Source organism: Schistocerca nitens, chromosome 12 (assembly GCF_023898315.1).
Source record: "Schistocerca nitens isolate TAMUIC-IGC-003100 chromosome 12, iqSchNite1.1, whole genome shotgun sequence".
Lineage (NCBI taxonomy): Eukaryota > Metazoa > Arthropoda > Insecta > Orthoptera > Acrididae > Schistocerca > Schistocerca nitens.
The window spans coordinates 2,477,521-2,490,499 of record NC_064625.1 but is presented as its reverse complement, the minus strand read 5'-3'; the positions used below and the strand labels follow the sequence as shown (position 1 = coordinate 2,490,499).

Genomic DNA, 12,979 nt, shown 5'->3' with positions numbered 1-12,979 from the left:
AGTCTTCGGTCAGCCCCTTACAGTGACTGTATGCCATGGAGGTTGCCTCCCATTACGAGCTGCTCTACTGGATACATACCTACCCAATGTGTGGTCAGTTATCCTTTTAAACTTGGAGCCATAGTTCCTCTACATGCTCTTGACCTGTGCTGAAAGTTTCAAGTTCCTCATTGAAAGTTTTTAAAACTTTGAAAGAAACAGACTACTGCGTAACATATGTAAAACAAAGAACAGGGATGTAGATGGAGAGATGCTGAATGAAATACATTCAGCTATCAGGGGAGCAATGTGTGATGCCTTCAGTGACTACTGTAGCAGACTATTGTCAGTTAACATTCCACAAAATCCAAAGAAATTCTGGTCATATGTAAAGGCTGTTAGTGGCACCCAAGTTAGTTAACCTAGTGAATGAGACAGGAACTGGAATTGAAGATAAAGCCAAAGCTGAAATGCTTAAATCCATTTTCAAATGTTCATTTACAAGGGAAAACCCAGGAGAATTGCCTCAGTTTAATCCTTGCACCACAAAAAGATGAACAAAAAAAAAAAAAAAAAAAAAAAAAAAAAAAAAAAAGTATTACTGAGAAACAACTGCAACTGTTAGAACTGAATGAAGTTCCAGTGCCTGACTGAATCCTGTCAGATTCTGTACTGAATGTGTGGCCAAGTTACCCCTCTTCTAACTACAGCCTATCGTAGATCCCTCAAACTAAAAACCGTGCCCAGTTTTTAGAAAAGACAAAGGTCACACCCATCTACAAGTAGTGATCCATAAAGTACCGTCCAATGTCCTTGACATCGATTTGTTGTAGAATCGATGAATATATTCTGAGCTCAAACAAATGAGGTATCTTGAACAGAACGACCTCAATGCACACGAACGCGGATTCCGAAAACATCAATCGTGTGAAACCCAAACTCGCACTTTTCTCACATGACATACTGAAAGCTTTGGATCAAGACTGGGAGGTAGGTGCAGCTTTTCTACACTTCCTGAAAGCATTTGACTCAATACCACATGTACACTTTCTGTCAAAAGTACAATCATACGCGGTATCAAATGAGACTAGTGACTGGAGTGAGGACCTTCTGAAAGGGAGGACACAGCTTGTTACCTGGGATGGAGAGTCATTGTCAGATGTTGAAGTAACTTTAGGTGTGCTGCAGGGAAGTGAGTTGGAACCCTTGCTGTGGGGGAAGAAAAAAAAACGTAGTATCCTATGACTATAATATCAATGAGTCATCTGAATCTGCTGACTCAAATACCTGTGTAAAACTGTCTGGGATACAAAATGGAATAATGATCATAAAGGCTCAGTCGTGGTTATAGCAGATGGCACATTTCAGTTCATTGGCAGACTACTTAGGAAGTGCAATAAGTCTAAAATCACTCGTGTGATTGGTTCTAGAGTATTGCCCATGTGCGTGGGACCCATTCTAGATAGGACTAACACATGATATTGAATGTATACAGAGAATGGCAGCACGAACTGTCACAAGCTTGTTTAACCCATAGGATAGTGTTACCTTGATGCTGAGGAAACTGAACAGGCAGATTCTTTAATACAGACGTGAACTTTCCTGAGAAGGTCTACTAACATAGTTTCAAAAGTGATGACTAGGAATATACTACAATCACCTACGAATCACTCACATAGGGATTGTGAGCACAAAATCAGAGTAATTACTGCACCCACAGAGGCATACAAACAATATTTTCCTCACGCTCCATACTTGAATGGAAAGAGAAGACACCCTAGTAACTGGTATTGTGCCATGCACTATGGTGGACTTAAAAAGACTGATTTTAGCAAGTTCCTGCGAACAGGTGTGCTGTTTTTCATAACAAGAGCAGGTGCATGGTGTACTTTGTATACAAACAATAGCGGTTTTTATGTTATGAAGGTAAATATGCAAGAGTAAAATCAGGTTAATTAAACAACGATAAAAGTAACTTACATAATACATGCTAAAGCACTGTTTAATTAAACAATAATGAAATAAACTATCATTATATAGCTTGTTGCCATGGGCAAGTGTTAGCTCACAGTAATGATCTACTCTAAGCATTAAACACAGCTATCTCAGATCCCAGCCAACCGCTTATACAATTACTCATTACCTCTTAGATAACTGCATCACCGTGGGATTGGTATTGTGCTGCCAGCTTGTCATTTGGGTCATTTTCTTGCAAGAAACGTAATATTTTCTCACCTAGCTCGCTGTCCATTTTATATTGCGAGCTATCCACTTTATATTGCTGCTGCTTCCTTGGGCACATGACGGGACAGTTTTTCACTATGCTGGGTGAAGCAATAATGAAAAATTAGTTATGGGGTTGTAATTGTGAAACAACGGAACAGTGCAAAACAATTTTATTTGTGACTGGCGCACGTTATATGTAAAAGCGCTTCCACCGAAGTTTAAGAATTTCTTCACCGAAACATTTAAATGTTATTTTATAATTAGCACCACAAGTCATTTATAATAAGCCATTCATTATCCTGCATTGAATTTTAGTTAAACTTATTTCTTAGATTTATTTTCACATCCCCGGAGGCCACTCTCCGCGGACTACAACTTGTGCCGAACATCAGTTTTTTTATAGCACTGACCAATTAGTTACTAAAAGCAAGTCCACAGTTGTCAAGTGAGGTCACAAACGGGAATTGAGGAATCTTTCAGTGGAAACCTCAATGTGTATTTTTACATTCTTTCAAAGCAGTTTCTTTAAACGCCTCCTATAAACAAATTACTCAGCCAACATTATTTCAACATGAACAAGGTTTAAAAATGGCCATGTAGTATCGTAATGACGTCACCTAGAGGTAGTTTGTGTATCTAACTTCATTCTACACAGTGGGCACAACATATGAAAAACTGCCCCACATACTACATTAACTTACAGTGCAGTCCAACCTATTATTTGTCTTCTGTCTGCAGCATTCAGTACACTAAGCACTGACTCATTCCCTAATCCAGTAACTGTCACTCACATCGAACCTGATATAAATAATGTCTTCAGAAAAACACTTTCGAGAAAACTGCCATGAATACCAAGATTTTTCCACTTGTTAAGTGGAAAACCACATTGTGTGTGTGTGTGTAAAACGAGCAAATGCTATAATTGTGAGAGTGCGCCTATTTGCGACTCAGCATCTCTGCTATATGGTAAGGATTTGTGAATACTCATTTATAGCGATGGTAATCTCAAATGTGGTACTTCTATTGCAAGGAACATTAATTTAATAGAGGCTGTTGTAACATGACACAATTAGAAGAAAAACAACAACCAAAACATTTAGTAAACATGCGAGATCGTGTTTCGAGATTTAAACTTAAGACAATGGAAGAAAAGGGGTTAGCGCACCCGGCAGCTAAATGAGCATTCTTAGGCATTTTCCGTCTATGGGAAGATGCCACCTGAGGAGCTAATCAAGTACTCCAGACCCCTCATGCCGCACCTAACACCAGGGTCATCCAGCAGTCTGTCCAGACTGGCCCGTCAGGGCCAGAAGGAAGAGTTTTATCCATTTTAATGTAAGTAGAAGTACTCTTATTAATGAATTAATCATCTTTTTAATTAACACAAAATATGACCAGACAATTAGTGTCAGCCTTGGGCTCACTGAAGGTGGCAGTAACCCAAAACTGAACAGTAACAGTAAGTGTTCCAAAATGGTGCCAAGTATCTGAGGTTATCGCCAACAAAATTGTGCCCCTACTACAACTAGTCTATTGGAGGCTCAAAACTTATCTATGTACGTTTTCAACTAGTAATAAGATCAGTACATACATGGCCCGAGGTGCCACCTCACAGTAGTACCTCCTCTCAAAAAAAAAAAAAAAACAACAAACGGATGAATCCAGAAGCAAGATTTTTGCTATTAATTTCTCTGCAGTATAAGACAAGCTCACAAAATAAAGACTGTCGTACTGCTGTGTCATTCATTACACTGTAACGAGTTCACGAGACCTGCTGATGTGAGAGGACATTACTGTAGAAGTAAAGTATTTCCACATATATTTCCGTAAATGCTACTAAGGAATTCGCCTCATCAGATACAATAATTACAACCTGACGGGATACAAAATTACCATTTGTATTTTATACATAGATTTAAAAACAAATGTATGACAATGCACTAATCTTTTTAGTTCCTTTGGTAATATTCTCCACAAATTTTACATCTTTTGGTACAGCATTTTTTAGCCTGGGCAGGAAACAGTTAAAACATTACAGCCGAGATCATACTGTGTCCTATGAACATAAAATTCCATTTTTCTGAATTATTCTAAGTCGTAAACACCCTGTTGACAGAAAATGTATAAGGAAAATAGGGTAACACGGTGAATTAAATAATACATATACATCTGATAAAAATTCATTTTAACAACAAAACTTACATATTGCTTAATTCAGATAAATTGTGGTGGAAAACTCATGTTAACTGTGTCCGATTATCATACAATCTTTGTTCCTTAAATTCTCATCTCAGCAAAAAATTTAGAATGTTCTGACTCTTAATTACTTTATACAGGGGTCACTAATAAACCAGGCCTTTCACCTCACCACAAATATGGCAATTATATCCTTTATTATAGTTACAAAATAATCATGACAATTTGTACTTTTATTCTTTAGTATCTTTTTACGAGAAACACTGTTGCCGCCATTTGTAGTGAGTTGCAAGGTTAACTATTAAATACAAACAGCAGAAATGGTGCTTCCAGTCTGGTGTCTTGTGAATGTACAGAAGATAAACAGAAAGCTTTTCTTATTACTGTCTATTACACGTAATGAAATAAAAAAAGTGGCAGTTATGATTCAATATACATCAGTGGAACAGAAAAATTACATGACAGTTAAAAATCTTCTATGTTACAGATTAATGGCATACTCCTCATCCTCATAGTTCTGCCATTGTGTGTGTGTGTGTGTGTGTGTGTGTGTGTGTGTGTGTGTGTGTGTGTGTGTGTGTGTGTGTTCCTGTGAGAAGACGAATGTACATATGTACAAACGTACACACGTTACAAGTGCCAGAAGTAGTAATAAGAATAGTAGTAATCTATATATTTTAAAGGGATCATATTTAATTTTGTTTAGCAATCTGTACAAAAAACGAGCTGTCTAGTTCACGCCTGTCAGCGCATACAACTTCCATCTTGTCAGATTCTCTGCTTTCCTCACTTCACCATTCTCGTTCCCTGTTCCGTCGCAAGCATTCAGTCCGTCAAACAAGCACAGTATTATCACGACACCACACATCCGTATACTCACGCACACCGGACGAGACGACACGGCACGACACACTGCAACACGAGACCTCGCCCAGCACAGATTACCCCCTCCCCAGCAGTGGTAGTTCAGCCCCCGGAGTCCACAAGCTCCCGACCACACTATTTTAGTGTCCCACACCTAGTTTGTGGCTTCGCCATCTGCTGCTGCGTCGTCATCGTGCTTTCTCTTCTTACCTCTCGGTGTTGCTTCCTCTGTAACATAAACCGGGAAATTCTCAGGTACTGGTACCTTTCTGTAACAGGTGGTATATCACAAAATTCTACATGATGAAGAAGTCCCTGATGTCAGCTCTTTGGCAACCTTCTGTACCACTCAGTTAAGGAAGAAAGGAAAGATAAAATTACTACCTCAAGAAATAAAAATTCATTGAATTTTAACATTAAGACAATATTTTTACACTAACATAATTACAACCTTTGAGCTGCTTCACAGAGTTTAAAGAAAAATACTTTGCTGCAGGTAGCCTAGAAGTAACAAATCTCTATAGAGAACTGGAAGGAAGGAGGGGGGGGGGGAGATGATGCAATAGTGTCAGTAATTTAAGCTTATACCCCTCCCCAGTTGCACTACTGAACAGTGACATCATTACATACAGAGGTGTGCTTCAAGTAAGATCAACATTTTGCATAAACATTAACAATTAGGATCAGTGCAAGAGAACAATTTTTTATTGTTTCAGTCTTAAATGAATCATGGAAAACCCAGCGTGGAATAATGATGACAATAATATGAAGAGGATAGCTTGCTACCCACCATACAGCAGAGACGTAGAGTTGAATAAAGACACAGCAAAATGACTGCTGAATAATCTTTCGGTCAGAAGGCCATCTTATGGAAAAACACACACACACACACACACACACACACAGAGCCAGAGATAGTGGTGTGTGTGTGTATCCAATTACCTTAGGTGTGATTAAACAAAAAAGGTTACTCAGACCTCAACCTAACAAAGTGAATTAATTTTATCATGAGGTAAGTCTTTCCGGCACCACTCATTTAATGTTTAAAATAGTTTCTCTTAATCACTTGTTGCTGCCTACCTATGTACCTGGAGTTTGGTAAGACGCAAGAAAATAATGCTAACGAAAACGTACAAGGTGCCTGCAGGGAACAGAAACAAGGTCTCCTGCATTGTTCTTGTCTGGTAAGCCGTTTTATTATGAATAAAAAAAAGTGACCACCCTATTTGAAAATATGGGGCAATTAGTACATTCTGTAGTGAATATGAAATATCTCAACCCACAAACTTCAGCTAATACATGAAGAGAGACAAGTTAATACTATAGTCCTGTCAGCACCTCACATCATGTCTACACACATCTCAAAATTTTCTGTGTGAATGTTTCATTTCCTTTCAACACTGTTCAATGCCATAGAACAGACGTTGTCTCTGCATTCCTTTTTCACAGCTTGCCAAATGCTGGTGTATTCTGGCTGATATGAAATACGAATCTAATTTTTTTTAAATTATTAGGAGAAATTTTTTTTACAAATGTTACAGTCCGTTATCTTCAGTCAATTAAGAACTTAATTTCTTTTCGTTACCCATCATTCTTACTGTGCTGCATCAAATTAAGTACAGCATTGAATGAAATTTTAAAGATTTTGCAGAGGTTAAAATACGCTGAGTAAGCTTCGTGTACAATTGATTTAACCTCGTACACTGCAGTTAATGAAGTGAAGATATGATATTTAAATTTTATTTAAAATTTGGAGCAGAACGATATCTCATTTTGTTCTTTGAGTTATTGGGTTTTATACCCAAAGAATGCTCGCATGCACCCATTCACATCTTTGCGCATAGCGAATTGTGTGTTCCTAACATTTCTCATAAATGATTCAAGACATTGTTTTGATAGCACACAATGAGGTACATGTGATGTATAATAATACCCTTAAACTCTTTTATTCACTGAGACATGGAAGTAATCCGTGCACAGGAGTAAGAAGTTGGCGACTCAAGACACATACAGATATCCATAACACTATAGGAAAACCTGAGTGCTGTGCGTATACACGTCCACTGTTTTAAAGAATCGCACATTTTACACTACTGGAAAAATAGAGTGGGTGCACACAAATTCTGTAACACATCCTCAAATGCTGTGTATATGAAGCTGGGTTCAGCAGTGCTGAAGCAGAAGTTAGGTGTATGAATTAATGTTGAAGCGACAATGAGGACCGGAACTGAACTATAACAAAGACACAAACAAATACCAAATGAACATTTAGGAAATGCAGTTTGTGTTGATTTAATACCTTGTTGCACCTTAGATAAATGTGGCAAAAATCAGCATTTTTAAGAACTCTATTCAATCACTTTGTCATTATGCTAAATTTATAGTCGTCAAAATTTCACAAATTTTTCAACAAGTAAACAACAGACTTGGCAGCAAGTACGTGATAAACTTCCAGCTGCTGTCCGATGAAGGAATGCACAGTGTATCCTTTAAAAACACTGAAGTGGAACAACAATAGCTTCTGGAAGTACATGACCACCTTACCTTCTTCTCCGTCTTCTTCATCCTGCCCTTCACCTTCACCTTCTTCTTCTTCCTCCCCCAATTCATCATCGTCATCTTCATCTTCTTCGTCTTCGACACCATCATAATCATCTCCCTCACTCTCCTCCTATAATCACACATTAATGCCAAATATTTGTTCAGCGGAATATTGAAGACATCTTGCACTGCTGGATACCAAAATTTCACACAAGTTTTCATAGAACCCTTTAGAGCTGTATCTTCAATGAATCAAATTTAATTTAAACACAAGAAATATTAATCTACATTACACAAGCACTGAATGGTCATTATTTAAGATAATATGTACATCCACAGGCTGTTCGGAAAGAAAGACAGGGCAACAGTGAAAAATACTGCAAATGCCAGCAACAACTAAAGCCGATTTGAGTTTGTAGGAAGTGAATCACCCCTGTTATAAACATTTGCCAGAACAATGGAGAAAAAATTTGGAAAAGTGCACCATGCCCGAGAACAAATTCAATGCAAAACCTTATGTAAAAGTTGAGGGTTCTGATGTTTAGTTCTGGCATATTAAAACCGTGTACCCCTGACAGGCATGTACTCCACCAGCCGAGCTGTCTATGCTTGACACCCCCTCCCCCTTCTTCTGTGAGCACAGGCCACGAGGCGCATTCAGATCGCTCAGTCGGCAGAGCGCTTGCCTGTGAAAGGTGAAGGTTCTAGTCTGGTACACTGTTTTAACCCACAAGGAAGTTTTTTGTCTACACCTGACAAAGTACCTATCCTCTCTGTGTAAGACCAGTACTTACTAGAAACAACTGCTTCAATACATGCACAAACTTACATCCAAATGTTGTTTATACACAGCATTAAGTCCAATCTCTTCTTCCTCCTCCAACTCATCTTCATCAATGCCTTCAATACCCTCTTCATCATCTGTAAACGTACGAATAATAGCAAATAGTGAGCATTAGGAAACAGCTAAAGACCGATACTTTAAGGGGAGTCTTCCCCGTTTGTCTCACACTCACCACTATCATTTCCATTCACTTCATCATCCTCGACATCACTGTCCTCCGCTTCTTTCTCGTCCTGATCAAACCTGTAAATTGAAAATATGAAATTGCAACTAAATTCACAAAGAGATCTTACAAAATTAACTGCAATTTACAAGATTTGATATGTGAATTCCAAAATAAAAATTGTGGGCTTAGGACCTATGGAATTACCATGTTACTGCCAAGATAATATAATGCCATTCACTCCTCATGCATCTTCACTTGTTTTACTGCTCTCAGTTTAACGTTTCGAAGGGGGGGGGGGGGGGGGACTCAACCAGTGACCTTTCAAGACAATGGGGGATGCCTACCATAAAAAACTTAAAAGCATAATCTTTTGAAAACAACATATACTTATTTGAAATGATACTACTCAGTAAGCACAACTGCAGTTAACTTTTTATAAGCTAATAAACAACCTAAAATCAGTTTTGGATACTTGCTTGCAATACTGAGTGGGCTGGTTTTATTTATAAAGTCTTCTCCCAATTTGTAATGATTGTGTAGTATTTGTCGAATTTAAAACAAATTATGTTTGAATTACTGTTTTGGGGAAGTTTTCGTGACTGACTGGCACGCACTGCACAAAAATATTAACTTCTTGAGTCACCAAATCTGTCGACATATTTACATGCATGCATACAATGAATATAATCTACAGGATCCTTCATTAAACAATTATAACTATTTCCGGAGAAGAGGTCTGTTCATTTCCTAACAACTAGGAATCGTGTAGCCTATAGCACAACAAAAAGCCTTATTCAATAAAATGAATTTTTTATTCGTAAACTCACCCATCAAGGTACTTTAAGCTTGGAAGTAATTTGAAAACCTTTTCTCTGTAATTCTCAACCGATGTGACCTCATTGTTGAACAAATCCAAGTTCTTTAGGTGTTTGAACTGCTTCTGTGGATAGAAATTTAAGAAGTTTTCAATATTTTTCCTAAAATTAACAATAGCACGTTTGTCATAATTTGGACAAGCAGATTAATCACAAAAACCAATGTTGTACAATAAACTCTCACAACATAATTATTACCTGAAAAATTTCTTCTGTAGTCAGCTCAATGCTATAATACCTAATGGCAGTACTAACTAAAACCCAAACTGAAAATAAAACAACACAATAAAGAATGTGATGCCAACAAATTTATGTATGTATACCAAACCCACTATCACTCAACTCTTTCCTCGAGACTCGGAAACTTTCTCTACAACTATTTGAATAGCACACGATCCTATACCCATCGCTGGTAACTTCTAACCGCACCACCATTCTGACAACCTACAACGTCATTTTCAAAGAACTGTCCCTGAGTTGATGGCAATGACATGTGAACATCAATAAAAACCACATTTAAGTTCATATGCGATCACAGGCAGGATGAAGTTAAAATGGACAAGAGATACCCACAAGGAACCCGGTCGGTGCAAAGAAAGTGATAATGCAATTAATGATTCACACTTATTGTGAAGGACACTTTCATAACATTGACAAATACTCACCAATGGTTCAAGTGTTTCAATGTCACGTATTTTGTTGCCACTGAGATTCAAGTGAGTGAGCTTTGGACTGTCTTTCAACACATTGAGTCCACCAGAAATTCTGTTGTCACTGAGTTCAAGCTGGAAATTTTTTCAATACAATTAGTACGCCACTTAAATAATTTCGTGTACGTATTTCACAACAAATAATTATATTTTATGCACTGCAAAAATGAAGAGTAAATTGCATATTTGGGGAAAAATATAATTTATGCTATACTACTGTCTGGGATATTCTAGGGACAGTTTCAGCAACGAAAGGTTAATATAGTACAAGTGGGATCAGATCGCAGGAAATAGTCTTTTGTACTTTCAAAAAGGAAACAAATAAGTAAAAGACAGAGATTGTATAAGAAAAATTTAATGTTTTCAATAAAAAGGCCACTGTTAGTAATGCCACTTACCAAAGTGAAATAATGCCATTAGTTTATGGGCAGGCAGTTTCATCATCAAGCAGTTGCTCACGTTTAATATTTCAGGCAAAAAACAAAATACGGTGACAGATAAATCACACGTTTTCGATGCCATCACCACTCGAGAAACTTTTGCTACATCAAAAACTACTGTTATCCACTATTCAGCATAATTTAAATGAAATTATAAATGTGAAGTCACAAGATGTTTTTTCGATTTGAAACTAATAACGACAGTATAAGGGCAACTATATAATTTTTTGTTGTACACATCAAAGACCAAATTATGCCAAATAGAAGAGAAAAACTGCTTCTGACATTTCACTTCGCAGCAACTCCAGATGCTCTCGCAACACGGAAGGGGGGAATCAATATTAATACTACTTACAATAGCCTTAATAATAGTTATTTTATTGCAAGGACAAGATGTGAAATTAGAGAAAACAGTAAAAGTCACAGATACTAATGTGATAGTTATTCTCAACAGTGGGCAGGAAGAGAGAAGCTGTACAACAAATATTCATTATTGCTACGCCTCTCTCTCTCAACCTTGTTGATACACTGTGTGTCTGCCACATTGGCCCTAGCACTGCCTCCCTTCACATCCCAGGCTTACCTTTTTCAAGTTGGGTAATGATGGGAATCCCTTTAAGCTTGTGAGGCCCACATTAATCAGACTCAATGATTCCAAGTTTTTGAAGTCGTCTGTGAGGCCAACAATACTTGTACTTCTGCAGTTGTCAAGATTAAGCTCCTTTATCTGTGAACAGCACCAAACATGAAATGAGTTATATTTCTGAAACGCAACATTAACAGCCTACAATCAACTGCTTTCAATCCGAGACAGCAGAAATTCTCTGTGGAGCCTCAGTGTATTGTGGTCTCAAAGGTGCTCCTTTGTAATCAATCACAGGAAAGTGACTTGCACGGCATAAGAAAACCAACTTTTATAGCTTTCTTAAGATACATTGGTGGTTCAAAATGGTTACTGGAAGAGCAAGAATGAAGATTGAACACAAAAAGCCTGCAAATTGATGCATTTAATATGGCACACTATTCTGAAGCATTACAATAATAGCATTAATTTCATTAAAAAAGCACAATCTTTCAAACCGTACGCTCACTTTCCTAAATTATAATCAGACTAATTTTGGAATAGTTTGAAGCCATCACTGTAAATTGGTAAATTTTAATTATGTCAATTCACGAGAGAAAATGCTCTTCTGTTTGTAACAGGAAATACTCTACTGAAAACCAGTGTGTTTGAATCTAAAATAGAAAAGATCGAGGTAATACAGGAGAGGTCATTTCAAAAACCGAGCAACAACGAGAGGAGTAAAGCTGACAGACACACAGACAAAAACAGGCATTGAATCTTTAGCTTTTGCAGTTCCAGTTTTAAGAACAGGACAGGCAGATAGTGAGAATTAAAATTTGTTGTTACTTTCAATCCTTTCCTAAATTGCACTCAGATCAACTGGCGTAATCTTCGTTTCTACCAAATGCCTTCCAACCTCGTCACATCCCACACTCTCCCTCTTAAAACAAGTAAATTGCTTCAGGAGTTCTGAAAGCCAGAAATCAGAAGCCTGTCTGTGTGTCCATCCAAAACTGCACTACTTCTCATTACTGCTCCACCCAACTTTCATGTTTAGGATAGAAATCTGGTCACATATAATATTGCCCTGAAAGCATCTCTCCAAGATTTGGAATTCTGTTCAATGGCTACCTCACATAGTCAAATCAAATTGGGAGGAGTGTAAGCTATCACAAAATAAAAATTACAGAACTTTCTTCAACACTACATTTTTTCAAGGAATTTTGTGATGAAACTTTACCGGCACTACAATTAACACGACAATGAGAAAACTAAAGGACACGTGTCACTCTTCATCATTCCACCTGTAATTTCCCTCCATATCTGAATGTGATTATTTACCCAACTTTCCCTCCCTCTCTGAATATGATTATTTACCCATATCCCACTCCAACTTTACTGGACTCAATACGTAAGTATGGAAGCGTTGCCCCCCCCCCCTCCCCCTAAGTTTTAGTGCCATTCACCTCTTTCTTGTTAAGAGAATATACGCCAAATGGTAGTATGAACGGCACACGTTTGTTGTGTACGAGTTATTCTTTGAACCTTTTCCCCAAGATGCTAACCAATTAAA

General features: G+C 37.7%; 1 protein-coding gene across 1 annotated transcript in view; it reads right to left on the bottom strand.

Moving 5' to 3' along the window:
* Nucleotides 1-4,369: 4,369 nt before the first annotated feature.
* Nucleotides 4,370-12,979, bottom strand: part of LOC126214848 (acidic leucine-rich nuclear phosphoprotein 32 family member A) — a 13,500-nt gene continuing 4,890 nt past the window's right edge. Inside the window, exons 2-8 of the mRNA XM_049941484.1 lie at nucleotides 11,425-11,568; nucleotides 10,357-10,476; nucleotides 9,644-9,756; nucleotides 8,823-8,893; nucleotides 8,636-8,727; nucleotides 7,810-7,936; nucleotides 4,370-5,493 (exon numbers count right to left, since the gene is read on the bottom strand). Coding sequence (XP_049797441.1) covers nucleotides 5,420-5,493; nucleotides 7,810-7,936; nucleotides 8,636-8,727; nucleotides 8,823-8,893; nucleotides 9,644-9,756; nucleotides 10,357-10,476; nucleotides 11,425-11,568 — 741 coding nt within the window. The 3' untranslated portion in view covers nucleotides 4,370-5,419. The remainder of the gene's footprint in view (nucleotides 5,494-7,809; nucleotides 7,937-8,635; nucleotides 8,728-8,822; nucleotides 8,894-9,643; nucleotides 9,757-10,356; nucleotides 10,477-11,424; nucleotides 11,569-12,979) is intronic.